The sequence below is a fragment of the Oreochromis aureus genome, linkage group 3 (genome assembly GCF_013358895.1).
Source record: "Oreochromis aureus strain Israel breed Guangdong linkage group 3, ZZ_aureus, whole genome shotgun sequence".
NCBI classification, from domain to species: Eukaryota; Metazoa; Chordata; class Actinopteri; order Cichliformes; family Cichlidae; genus Oreochromis; species Oreochromis aureus.
The window spans coordinates 109056762-109070279 of record NC_052944.1 but is presented as its reverse complement, the minus strand read 5'-3'; the positions used below and the strand labels follow the sequence as shown (position 1 = coordinate 109070279).

Here is a 13518-nt window from a genome sequence, read left to right as displayed (position 1 = left end):
AAAATCAGACACATAAAAACATGAAAAATCCATCCATTCTCTTCCGCTTATCCTTGTCAGGATCGCGGGGGTCCGGAGCCTAACGCAGCTGTTTTAAGTTGAGAGGTAGGGTACCTCACCAGTCAGTCGCAGGGCTAACACAGAGACACAGACAACCATTCACACTCACATTCATACCTATGGGCAATTTAGGCTATGTCCACACTAGCCCGGAGACACGTGAAAATGGTTTTCAGTCATTTTCACAGAGTTGTGCGTCCACATTGAAACGGCCAAAAATGCTTACATTCCAGTCCTGCGCATGCATGAAACGCAAGACGATTCGGTCTGCCTCATTTCTGTCTGCTGTTTATTTACTTTCCGGCTCTTTGAAATGTCGTGGCAAAATGTTGAGGAAAAGCACCGAGTTGTTTAAATGGACTAACAATGAAGTGGAGTTGTTGCTGCGAGTAACACAAAAGTTCCAAAAGTGAGTGAGAATTAAAGAATTTGAAGAAAAGCTATCTGGAGCATGTACAGACTGTCAAACAAAACAACTGCTGTATAATGCCCTCCGCTATCTTTGTTTAATTGGTCACATGACTGCATCACATGACTAAAATACGTCATCGTTTTCAAAAGTCTCTGTTTCGCTGTCCACACTGTGACACAAACGCACCGTCTTCAAATGTATTCGTTTTCGAGAGCGTTTTCCTTTGGGGAAAACGCATTGGTGTGGACGTAGCCTTAGTGTTACCAGTTAACCTAACCCCACTAAGTGGATGTCTTTGGACTGTGGGAGGAAGCCAAAGTACTGGAGAGAATCCACATAGACATGGGAGAATATGCAAACTCCACACAGAAAGACCTGATGGTGGAGTCAAACTAAGGACCTTCTTCTGTGATGCAACAGTCCTAACCACTGTGCTACCTTAAAAACCTGAGACAAGATGAGAGATTTTAAGAAAGGAAAAAACAGGAGAGAACCTGAATCAGAAATAACACACATAAAAGTAGTCAGAGGTCATTGTGATTTAAATCCAGGGAGTAGTTTAAACAGGTCTCTGATGTTGGGGAGGTCCTGTTGTGGAGGGGCAGTCACAGTAAAGACCCCGCCTCTTCTGTGCTTTAATCTGGAGCTCAGCAAAGTGACGAGCATTTGGTTCTTCTATTTTTCGTCATCCTTCAACACATCACTATGGTTGACCGTTCAGCAGATGAATTTCTTCAGCATTCTCCCTTCTGTGTAGACAGACAGACACACACTGAGCTCTAGACTCTACAGCTTAACCCTGAGTCTAAACTAAACCTGCAGGTCCTCTGGTGTCCAAAAGAGGCAGCAGTGAGTCAGGATAAAGTCTCAGCTTTAGCACAGTCGTATATCTACAGCAGTGTTTATCAGAGACACTGGACTTCCTGTTTTGCATCCATGAAACACAACAAGCTGACAGACGGTTTCATCTTCATCCTCCAGCTCCTCCTCCAGTTTAAACAACACAAACATCAGACTCACCCATCTAAGTTCTCCAACATCACAGGAGCATTTTCACCTTCCACTTCATTTCTGTGAAGACAGAAGACAGACAGTCACAGGTGGATCCAGACTGAGGATCTCTGCAGTGTTTGGACCTGAACTGGACAAACTCAGCTTTAACCTGCAGTTCCTCTGACATCCAGCAGAGGCATCAGTGAGTCAGGATGAAGTCTCAGCTTTGGCATAGTCGTATATCGTATTTCATATATACCACCTAACTCAACTTCAGTAACCCTACAAATGTCATTGCGGTTTAGTCTTCTGTCTTCATTTGTGTCTGAAGTGATAGCAGAGCTGTACGTTTTAATTTTACAGAAATCCCTCAGTCAAAACATGCTATATTATGTTTAAATGGAAACTAGCAAGTTAACTTCCTGCTGACTTCTAACTCTGTTAAACTTAATAAATCTTGTTTTCATGCCTGGATTTTAAACCTAATCGTTACACCTGGTAAAGCAGGCACACTGAGGGCCTGGAAATGGCTAATGATGTCAGACTTAAAGACCAGACAGCTGTGCTTATCAGAGACACTGAACTTCCTGTTTTACATCCACGTAACACAAGAAACTGACAGATGGTCTCTTCACTCAAAATCTTCCACTTTAAACAACATACACGTCAGACTCACCCATACGTGTTCTCCACCATCTTAGTTAATGCGTCACTTAGCCTCCACATACTGTTGAGACAAAAGACAGACAGTCACAGTTAAGATAAGATAAGATAAGATAAGATAACCTTTATTAGTCCCACACGTGGGAAATTTGTTTTGTCACAGCAGGAAGTGGACAGTGCAAAAGTTATGAAGCAAAAATTAGAATAAAATAAAATAAGAATAAATACAGTACACAACTGTACAGAATAGAATAAAATAAAATACAATACTATATACAGTAGAATAAAATAGAATAAAATATACAATAAGATAAAAATAAAATACAAATGCTTTATACAACTGAGTTGGATCCAGACTGAGGATCTCTGCAGTGTTTGAACCTGAGCTGGATAAACTCAGCTCAAACCTGCAGTTCCTCTGGTGTCCAGCAGTGAGTCAGTCCTAATAGACCCAATAAACATGTTTACAGTACTGTACTGTGTCTTTGACTGACAGGTAGATGGACAGGATACAGGTTCATTCCTCTACTGCTTCTGACTAAATCTAAAAGGTTGATTCTGTGAGTGTTCATGATTCAACCTCATGTCTGAGCTCTGATTGGTCCACTAAGAAGGAAGTTCCCTATTCTGCTCTAGTGAAAAAAATGAAAGTCTCTTATTTGCTTTGGACAGACAGCTTACACCATACACACCCACTGCACTCCTCCATATCAGCACATAAAAGATTACTACATACCGTACTTTTTGGACTATAAGTCACACTTAAAATCTTTTAATGTTTTCAAAAATCTGTCAAAATGTTTTAGTACAACTTTGGTAAGCTACGAAGCAACACCACTTGATGGATTGTCGCAGCATTACAGCTGCCATAGTCAGAAGCCTCACGGAGTAATATGTACCGTGCTTATCTGACTGTTGTTGTTTCACTTAATGCACCTTAAAGTCAGAAAATAAAGTACATAGATTAATAAAATGTTATATAGATTATTTAAAGTAAATAAATTAAAAATTCATTCATGCCCCCCCAGGACAAGTCAGCAGTGATTATGATCAAAACTTGGTCAAAGCTGGTTTTATTCTTGCTCTCAAACAGTCTTGGACTCTGTGGCTCCTGTAAAAACCAGGCAGCCTAAGGCTAAACCTGAGCCTTGGTTTAATGAGAGCACTCGTGCTGTTAAGAGGGAATGTCATCGAGCAGAACAGAGGTGGAAAAAGGATAAACTGCAGGTGTCATTTCAAATTGTCAAAGACTGCTGGCATTGCTACCAGAACACTGTTAAATATTTTTAACTAATTAATACTTAATACTAATAATTAATAATTTAATACTCCACCGAATGTCTATTTGGAAGTTTCTCCTGATATTTGCAGTAATTTTCTGAACGTTTTATTGAAAAGGTCATCACCAGCAGGGCTCTTATCACAGCTCCTGACTCTGACCCCTCTGTCTCTGTCCCTCGCACTGCTGTTTTTACTCAGTTTGATCTTGTGACGTTCTCCACTTTAGAGGATGTGGTTCGCCATATTAAGCCTGCAGTTTCCCCTCAGGATCCTTTTCCTCCACAATTTTTAAAATAATTTTTCCTAGTATAGGGCAGTATGTCCTTGACATTATTAACAGCAGTCTGACTTCTGGTGTAGTTCCTGCAAATTTCAAACATGCAGTAGTGCAGCCACTGCTTAAGAAACCTGGCCTTGATCACACAGTTTTAGCTAATTATAGGCCTGTTTCAAGCTGCCTTTACTCTCTAAGGTTTTAGAGAAAATTGTTTTAGATTCAACTGAAAGATTTTCTAGATGATAATGGCATCTTTGAGGTTTTTCAATCAGGTTTTAAAACCCTTCACAGCACAGAATCTGCATTATTAACGGTTTTTCGGGTGGCTGTAGCTCAGGCGGTAGAGCAGGTCATCTACTGATCGGAAGGTTGATGGTTCAGTTCCTGGCTTCCTCTAGTCTTCCTTGGGAAAGATACTAACCCCAAATTGTGGCGTCCCACAGGGCTCAATTTTAGGGCCACTGCTCTTTTTTACTGTATCTATTTCCTCTGGGTCCCATCCTTAGAAGGCATGGGATCTCATTTCATTTTTATGCCAAATTTATTTGCCACTAAAGCACAAGGATGGCATCTCCATCAAACCTCTCATGACATGCCTAGATGACATTAAAACTTGGTTGGCTCTGAACATTTTAAATTTTAATGAAAAGAAAACAGAAGTTGGTGTTTGGACCCAGTGGTCCCTGTGAGTCGTCCTCTGTGATTTGGGACTCCTGGAAGTTTATTTTAAACCTGTTGTTACTGATCTTGGTTTTAAGTTGGACAGTGATTTTAAATTGGAGAACCAAATTAGAGCAGTGGTGAAGTCCAGTTTTTATTATTTAAGGGAACTGGCAGCAGTAAAATCTTTTCTTTCGAGGCAGCACTTTGAAACAGTGATCCATGCTTTTATTTCTTCCCGCCTGGATGACTGTAACTCACTCTATTCGGGTGTCAGTCAGTCGTTGCTCTCACGTCTGCAACTGGTTCAAAATGCTGCTGCACGACTCCTAACAGGAACTCGAAAAAGAGAGCATATAAACCCCGTGCCAGCCTCTCTGCACTGGCTGCCTGTGTCTTTTAGAGTTCATTTTAAAATTCTCATGTTTGTCTTTAAATGCTTTCACAATCTCGCCCCGCCTTACCTCTCTGAGCTTCTTCATCCCCACACACCCTGTCGGTCTCTCAGGTCAGCTGACCAGCTGCTCCTGGAGGTACCGAGATCCAGGAGGAAGCTCAGAGGGGACAGGGCCTTCTCTATTGTGGCTCCAAAATTATGGAATAATTTGCCCTTGCACGTTAGAGAGACCCCTTCACTGTCCATTTTTAAATCGCGTCTTAAAACCCACTTTTATTCCTTGGCTTTTAACCCCTTTTACTTTGTATTTTATTTGGCTTTTATTTATATCTTATGTAAGTTTGTTATTTAGTTCCAATGTACAGCACTTTGAGTCAGCTGTGGTTGTTTTAAAGTGTTTTTTAAGTAAAAATAATGATGATGATGTGAACATGTGTCCTCAGAGGGGGAGGAGTCAAACATCATGACTGTGAGAATAATTCATGACAAACTTTCAGATAAACTCACTGAACACTTACTATTCCTCAGGGTCCGAGGCTCTCCTCTCAAACAAGCCTGTGATGGTTTTCCACCAGGTCTCTGCAGAGGACAAACACAGCAGTGACATCATCAACATGAGAGTGATGAAGAACAGCTGAGGCCAGATCCATAATCTCAGGTGGAAACACACACTTCGGCTGTGTCCCAATTCAGGGTCTGCAGCCTTAAAGGCCGCATTTTAAGGCCGATTACATCACAGAAACGTGACGAAGGCTGTCCAAATTCAAAGGCTGCTCAAAATGCGTCCTTCGTTGCCCAACATAACCCAGACTTCATGGCGCGGTGGTGGGTGTGGATAATTTTGCAGAAAAAAAACGTGCATGGCTGAAGCAGGGCGGCCGAAGAGTGAACTGTCAAAAGTAAGTACTGAATATCATGTCACTTATTTATGTGCGAATGTTTAATAATGAAGAACATTAAAACATTACTGTTGGCCACATGTTGGCAAAGTTATATGACATTAGTGATGTTTGTACTTTCAGCGTTAACTTGGTTTTAAAGCCTTTACTTTCAAATATACGCCGTTCAATAGTCGACTTTAATCTTACAGAGAATGTGATGATTTTATGGATAATTAAAGTCAGTCATATATCCACAAACACAACAAGCTGAAAGTCAGTGATGCTGCTCGGTTTGCAGTCTTGAATATGACGGCACAAGCACGATTCACTGCACTGTTAATGTTAGCTATGTTATATTGCTGCCTCTGTTCGGTGGTGTCGAGCCAAACGGACTTTAACGTGTGTTTGAACGAGCTGACGGTTCACTCGTTAAGCTGAAAGAAAGATGCTTTAATCACAGGAGTCACACATGTGTCCACTGGACCATCTGGGAACGCTTCTTGTTTAGCACTCGTAATAACACAAACACTAAATCCTCCTTCTCTCGTGCTGTTTTGTAGCAGTGAATTGGGACACAGCCTTCCTCCTTCATCTTACCCAGCATCCTTCACTCACTCACTCTGATCCGTTTTCACAATAAAAGCAGTAACCGAACAGATTCTAAAGTGTTTCTGTGAATGTCAGTGACTGATCAGAGTCTGTGAGAAGTTTGGCATAATATTAATAATAGTAATAATATCACAGGTATGTGCAGGTTAGTGTGGATGAGCATTGTTATGAAGGTGACTGTGTGTGACTGCAGTGATACTTCATTTTCTGTTTGTCTTAGCTCAGTCTACCTCACAGTCTGCCATACTGACCTTTGACCCACAGCACCACTATTGTCACTTTAATGGGTTTTTCATCCTGGCCGTAGATGACAAACAAGTAAACACCTCCATCATTACAGCGAGGCCTCATCAGAGTCAGGGTGAAGTCTCTTTCAGTCAGCTGATCCATCTGTACACGGCCTTTATAACCAGGACCAGGCTCGAGCTTCCACTGACCTGTCTGATCCTTCACACACTCACAGATCTCTCCATGTTTGGGTTGTTCACGTGTCCACTTCACTCTGACAGCAGCAGGCAGATCTTTACTCTCATTCCAGGGGAGTTTGATATACTCCGCCCCCTCTGTCACCTTCTCTGCTTTCAGCGTGGAGACTGAGAGAAGAGAGCAGAACTGTGACACTGAACCTGAGCTAACCTGTTACAGTACCTGTGTGAGCCTGAAACAATGAGCTGGTACATTCACCTCCATCATGTAAAAAGACCGTTACCATGACAACACCTCAGCTGTCTCTATGGATTACACACTGACGGCTGCCATCCATCAGCGTAACAGTCTGTGACTGAAGGTCACACAGACTTTATATATTTTAACAGAAAGTTCACAGTTAGTTTAAAATGAACTTTTATTTTGTTATTTTTCTTTGTGTTATGTGGTTTTTTTTTAAGCTTCCTGTGTTCTTCCACACACATCTGCGCTTAACACAATTCAGAGGTGTGTGGACAGCTGATGGAACACCCTCAGCATCATCAGTTATTAGTTTCAGGGATGTTTGGGACCTGCTGCTGTTTGTGGCTGATTCCAGATCAGCAGTTTAAGGACGTGTGAGGTCAAAGGTTCCAGACATCAGCATTAACATACTGGAGGTGAAGGTCAGTGAAGTTACTGTGTCACACACTAACCTGCTCTGTTCTTTACTTTATTATTTGCACGGTACACGAGGGCACCAAAGAGAACAGCCAGGAGGAGCACAGGAACCACGAACGCCACAACTATGGGCCAGCGGGGAGGAGATTCTGTAACACAAACACAAGATCATCCAACAATGACATGATTACATGAATCTGTTATTAATATTTAACCTGTGTTACTCAGAGCATCATCAGGTTACTCTGTGGTAAGAACGGAACCACAGGCCGCAGGGTTCAGACACTGTCAAACTCTCTGAGTTTAAACTCTGAGGTTTCGGCCTCACAGAGTGATGTTAGTTTAAAGTTAATGAGGTTCAGTCTGAGCACAAACACACACATAAAAGACTGAAGGTCTCTGAAACCAGATGACCAGATGAGCAGATAGGAACCTCTGTGACAGAAACACTCACATCTCACTTTATTTTAATCTAACATGTTCATGCATGAAGTCTGTGTGGACCTCAGGACCTCTGCAGCTGACCTCTGACCTTTGTCCACTCACCTGAGACCTTCAGCTGCACATGGATCTCCTTCAGATCGTCTCCAGCCTTGCGGGCGGTGCAGGTGTAGGTTCCACTGTCAGAGACTGTGGGGTTCCTCAGAGTGAGGCTGAGGTCTCCAGTCTGCAGAGCGGTGGCTCTCATTGATGTTCGACCGAGGTAACGAAGGTTTTGGTTTGTAAGTTCGTCACTGCTCTGCACACGCTTGTGGACCATTGGGATCGTGAACTCATCACGGTTCCACACCACAGCTGTGGAGTCACTGGAAACATCAGCTGGTACCTGACAGGGCAGCAGGACAGACTCCGCCCCCTCATACACCTGCACTTCTGATGCATGCTGGGAAACTGAGGAGAGAAAGAAACAGCTTGCAGCAGTTATGTGAGCTTTGTGTTGGACATGAACACAGAACCAGCACAGTGACCTTTTTAACCTGTTTGGACTCAAACCTGAACACTCAGTCGAACAACACTCAGACCACGTTACATGAAACACACTGATGATGATGATGTTCCTTTAAACAGAATCTGTGAGCTCCATTAAGCTCACACATTTTAGTCATATGATGCAGTCATGTGACCAATTAAACTAAGATAGTGGAGGGCGTTATACAGCAGCTGTTTTGTTTGACAGCCCTATTAAAGATTAATATCAGTCTGTACATGCCCCAGAGAGCTTTTCTTTAAATTATTTTATTCTCACTCGCTTTTGCAACTTTGTACTTTTGTGTTACTCGCAGAAACAACTCCACTTCATTGTTAGTCCATTTAAAAAACTCACTGCTTTTCAAAGAGACTTTTCAACAGCCGGAAAGTAAATAAACGGCAGACAGAAATGAGGGAATCTTCTTGCGTTTCATGCATGTGCAGTACTGGAATGTAAGCGATTTGGACGCGCAACTCTGTGAAAATGACTGAAAACACTAGTGTGGACGCAGAGCGTTTTCAGACGAAAAAACTGTTTTCAAATCTATCCGGGCTAGTGTGGACGTAGCCTTAGTCTAAGGAGCATGGAAAGAAAAGTGGCTGGACCTCTTTATGTTTCTTGTGACCAACACCTGTTTTCATACCTCGGCTTGTTTGATTAGGTAGAGGATCATTAGGGGTCCATGTCCCTCTTGGGGAACACTCCCCTAGGGCTTAAATCTGGGACCCTCCACCAATTGATCGTAGAACTGAAGAGGCTTCTTGGATGAGAGGTGAAATGTCTTCAAGCAACTTAAAGAAGTCCAGTCGCTTTTTTTCCCAAGCTCCTTAGATTCAGTGGGCTGGTTTCAGTCATTGTGCCAATGTACTGTTTATAATGTTGGGGAAACCTGCAGTCAGCTGAGACTGAAGATCACCTGGATCAGTGACGAAACGTTTGTCCCACTGAAAACATCCAGATGAACAGAATCAACCTTTGGGATTTACCTACGTGGATCATTGAGAATGCATCAAGACAAATTTGTTATTAATAATTACTGACTGATTTAAAATGTCATTAAATTATTTCCCAGTATATTTCTAAACCCTGAACAATCCATTCATTCAGCTAACCTGCATTCATATTTAAACTAATTTGGTTCTCTACTTCAGATTTATAGTAACTATTTAAAACAACCATGACTTGACTAAACCATAAATGCAGTAAACCACTGTAAAAACTAAAATTTGACATTCTCCAAACTTGTTTCTGTTTGTTGTCAGTGTGGCTCAGCTTACAGTCCTGTTACCAAACAAGTTTTATCAACAGTCCTGATCTGTGGATTCCTGTCACGCATGACTGACAGACAGACACGGGGAAGCATCCTCCTCTCAGCGTGCCAACTAACTTTGTCAAAAACTGCATCAATCGTGCTATTAATATGATCTATTTTACAGCTAAATGCAGAAGTTTGTTCAAATTTAACGTTTACGGCACAGCAGAGTCTCAGCTGCTTGTTATTCGAGGTTTGTGTGTCGAGCGTCAGTGTGATTACGTTCAGACACCTCAAAATGAAAGTAAACTTAAGATGACTCCATTGAATCAATTTCCCTGTCTCACCTTTACCTGTGTGCCTACATTTACTCTTCACTGTCACGCTGACTTTCAAAGACACTGCAGTAAAGTACACAGTGTAAAACTCCCCACATCTCTCCCCGTAACCAGCAGGTTTATTCACACAGGTACGCGCGGCTTACCTGTACAGTCCAGACGTCGCAGCAAACAGAAGAGAAACACAGAGAACGCTGATTTTAACATCCTTTCCTTCTTTTCTGCGACACTTTAACTGTTTTAGTTTTCCTGGTCAAACTTTGTTTGCTGATAAAGGACATCAGCAGCCGTTTAGAGCCCGTACGTTCACCTCAGAGAGTTTTCTTAGTGGCACTCCCTCCACCTGTAAAACGTGCTGTGCAGAAGTCGTTGCAGGAAAACCTTTCGCAGCGGATGAACTCGCTCTACCTGTCAGTTTAGTTTAACCTCTGCCGGATTTCTGTGATTGTTCAGAGTGTGTGTTGGCTTAAACCTAAATAATAACACACACACACACACACACACACACACATATATGTATGTATATGTATATATACATATATATATGATATATATGTATATATCATTGGCTCCCTGTTAAAGGCAGAATTCAAAATCCTGCTCCTCACATACAAGGTCTTAAATAATCAGGCCCCATCTTATCTTAATGACCTTGTAGTACCATATCACCCTATTAGAGCACTTCGCTCTCGCTCTGCAGGCCTACTTGTTGTTCCTAGAGTATTTAAAATCCAAATCCAATTTATTTATATAGCACATTTAAAAACAAAAGGTTTGCCCAAAGTGCTGTACTAAAACAAAGTGTAAAACACAAGATAAAACCACTGACACTTATATAAAATACATAATAAAACACATAAACAAAAACGATATCAATATTAACACAACACATACAAATATCAACTCACGCCAGTCTGAACGCTATCGAAAAAAGGTGTTTTCAAAAGCGTTTTAAGAACAGGAAGATGCCTGTCTAATATTTAAAGGCAGCGTATTCCAAAGTTTTGAGCAGTTGGAGGGCAATAAAAGTAGAATGGGAGGGAGAGCCTTCAGTTTTCAGGCCCCTCTTCTGTGGAACCAGCTTCCAGTTTGGATTCAGGAGACAGACACTATCTCTACTTTCAAGATTAGGCTTCAAACTTTCCTTTTTGCTAAAGCATATAGTTAGGGCTGGACCAGGTGACCCTGAATCCTCCCTTAGTGTCTTAGTGGGGAGCCCGCAATGAGCTGCACCCTGGCGAGACACGGCAAGCGTGAGAGAGAGGGAACAGGAAACATATATAGCCAACCTGAGTCAGCCGGGCAGACATGGGGACCATGACACTTAGTTATGCTGCAATAGACGTAGCCTGCCGGGGATTCCATGATGCACTGGGTTTTTCCTTTCCAGTCACCTTTCTCACTCACTATGTGTTAATAGACCTCTCTGCATCGAATCATATCTGTTATTAATCTCTGTCTCTCTTCCACAGCATGTCTTTATCCTGTTTTCCTTCTCTCACCCCAAGCAGTCGCAGCAGATGGCCCCGCCCTCCCTGAGCCTGGTTCTGCCGGAGGTTTCTTCCTGTTAAAAGGGAGTTTTTCCTTCCCACTGTCGCCAAAGTGCTGCTCATAGGGGGTCATATGATTGTTGGGTTTTCTCTGTATCTATTATTGTACGATCTACTGTACAATATAAAGCGCCTTGAGGCGACTTTTGTTGTGATTTGACGCTATATAAATAAAATTGAATTGAATTGAATTGAACTTGTTGGTATCAGGGCTTCCACAGCTGGGTAACATGTTCACACATTAGACCAGGTTTTTCTAGTTTGCTTTTCTCTGCTTCATAAATGAAATAATCCCTGTAAAACTGCTTTTTGTATTTAGCCAAGTTATCCTTGTTAGATAATTTGAAACATGACAAAAGAAGCATGAAAAAATTAATCTGCAACAAAGAAAGACCTTTCCCAGCATTGTACCTCAAACAAACTCGAGGCAACAGCTGTTGTGATTTGGCGTTGTATAAATAAAATTGAATTGAATTGAATTGAATTGAATTCAGAAACAGGTTTACCTTTTAGGTGACATGAATGAGTTGAAGGGAAGTTATGAACTGTTTCTGAGAGACAAATAGGATCCTTTTTTACATAGCTGACAGCTGGTAACTGTGCAGGGGCGGGTCTAGCAAAGTTTTGCCAGGGGGGCCAGGTAGGGCATTAACAGGAAAAGGTGGACACAAATACTTTTCTTTCTTACTCTCATTTACAATGTCTAGCTTTGAATAAATAATTATCTGAATCTTACAACTAAAGTTTTTAACTGATGTAAAATGTATAGAAATCATACATATATACCAACAAGACAGTGTACATCACTGTCACAACAGCGTCTGTTTTCATTCAAAGGCATTGTGGTTTTTCCTATAATACCTGGTGGGCTGGTCTTTAGTCAAAATGCCCGGGCCGATTTTTTGTCCCAGTCAAGCCTGGGTGTAATGTATGTGATGTGTCATGGTTCAGGTGAGTGCCTTTTTTTTCCACAGTGCTGCTGACAGGCTGCAGCTGGGACACTAAGGGACACTGTCTAGTTAAGCTCATAGTAGTGCCCTGGCTCTAAGTTCATGGCTCATACTTTGTGCGCAGCTCAAGCTTCTCAGTCTTAGTTTGACATTGTTGCACATTCTTGTCTCATAGCAAATACGCTGAGTGAACTGTGGAGCACAACACTAACTAATAGTGCTCCACAGTTCACGTTCTGTCAATAAAAGCATTGTTTTCCATGCATACTCTTCCCCCCTGTGTGCTGTCTCCATCTGAGTCCATACGTCTTACGGTGCGTTCACACCGAACGCGATAGGTGCGAGCGAAAACGCCCCAAACGCCCCAAACGCCCCTAATTTGACGAGTGCACATTCGCACCTCAACACGTGTCCAAGACAAATCCATCGCGCCTCAAAATTGCATCTTTCCACGCGCGTGGACCGCAAATGTGGGAGGAAGTTGTGCCAGATGTGTTGTGCTGCAGATGTCCTCTGAATAAACACATCATCTCGTTAGCGGAAAGGTATTTGTACATCAGTGGGAAAATAGCGGGACAGTAGGCGGGCTTGCTAGCGTTTGCACGGTTTCATCGGGTCAGTCTGAACATTAAAAAGCAGAATGAATGACCTTACCAGGTTGCCCAATCTCCTCACTAATGTGCCTCCAAGCTAGGTTCTTTTTATTCCTGTCTCGGTAGAAGTAGCAACCAGCATCATTTAGCTCTGGATGATTAGCCACGGCACTGATGAGCTTTTCCTCCATACTGAGTGACAAATGAAGGGCTTTGGCTGGATCTGCCCCTTTGACCTAGTTACAGCCACGTCACCGGGCTCCTGATTGGTTGTCGCGGCGCGATTTGACGCCGGAGTTCAGATTTTCCAACTCGAGCGGTTGGCGCGATACAGGCGTGTGCACAAAATGCAACACACAATCTGACACGCGTGGTTTTCTTCGCGAGTCAAACGCGCCCCACGCGCTACACTGACGCACGTTTCAGGCGTTTTGGCGTTTTGGCGACGCAAATCTGCTTCCGCATGTTCGCCGGACACGCAATCGCGTGTCATCGCGCTCTTTCCATTGACTTTACATGTGAACCTGACGCTCTGGCCGCCTCTAT

At 42.5% G+C, this 13518-nt stretch overlaps 1 protein-coding gene across 3 annotated transcripts; it reads right to left on the bottom strand.

Moving 5' to 3' along the window:
- Positions 1–480: 480 nt before the first annotated feature.
- LOC120438783 lies at positions 481–13222 on the bottom strand. 3 transcript variants are annotated; one of them, XM_039609212.1, is made up of 8 exons: positions 13034–13222; positions 7866–8210; positions 7355–7468; positions 6485–6826; positions 5262–5322; positions 2142–2192; positions 1493–1543; positions 481–1221 (listed from the first exon to the last, which is right to left on the bottom strand). In XM_039609212.1, the coding sequence occupies exons 1-8, from the start codon at positions 13161–13163 to the stop codon at positions 1176–1178; spliced, it is 1140 nt and encodes a 379-aa protein (XP_039465146.1). In that variant the 5' UTR covers positions 13164–13222; the 3' UTR covers positions 481–1175. The 3 variants fall into 3 exon arrangements, with proteins under 3 accessions (XP_039465146.1, XP_039465147.1, XP_039465148.1); XM_039609213.1 differs by lacking the exon at positions 13034–13222 and adding an exon at positions 10026–10311; XM_039609214.1 differs by lacking the exon at positions 13034–13222 and adding an exon at positions 10026–10309 and having other exon boundaries at positions 7866–9233.
- Between the last annotated feature and the right edge of the window lie 296 nt (positions 13223–13518).

Bases quoted from the DNA above. Each gene is read 5' to 3' on its own strand.
- LOC120438783 (XM_039609212.1), bottom strand. From the start codon at position 13,163: ATGGAGGAAAAGCTCATCAGTGCCGTGGCTAATCATCCAGAGCTAAAT. The intron at 7,469-7,865 runs GTGAGTGGACAA...TTTGTGTTACAG, and splicing joins TGTGCAGCTGAAGGTCTCAG to AATCTCCTCCCCGCTGGCCC. The intron at 5,323-6,484 runs GTCAGTATGGCA...TGTCCTCTGCAG, and splicing joins AGTGGTGCTGTGGGTCAAAG to AGACCTGGTGGAAAACCATC.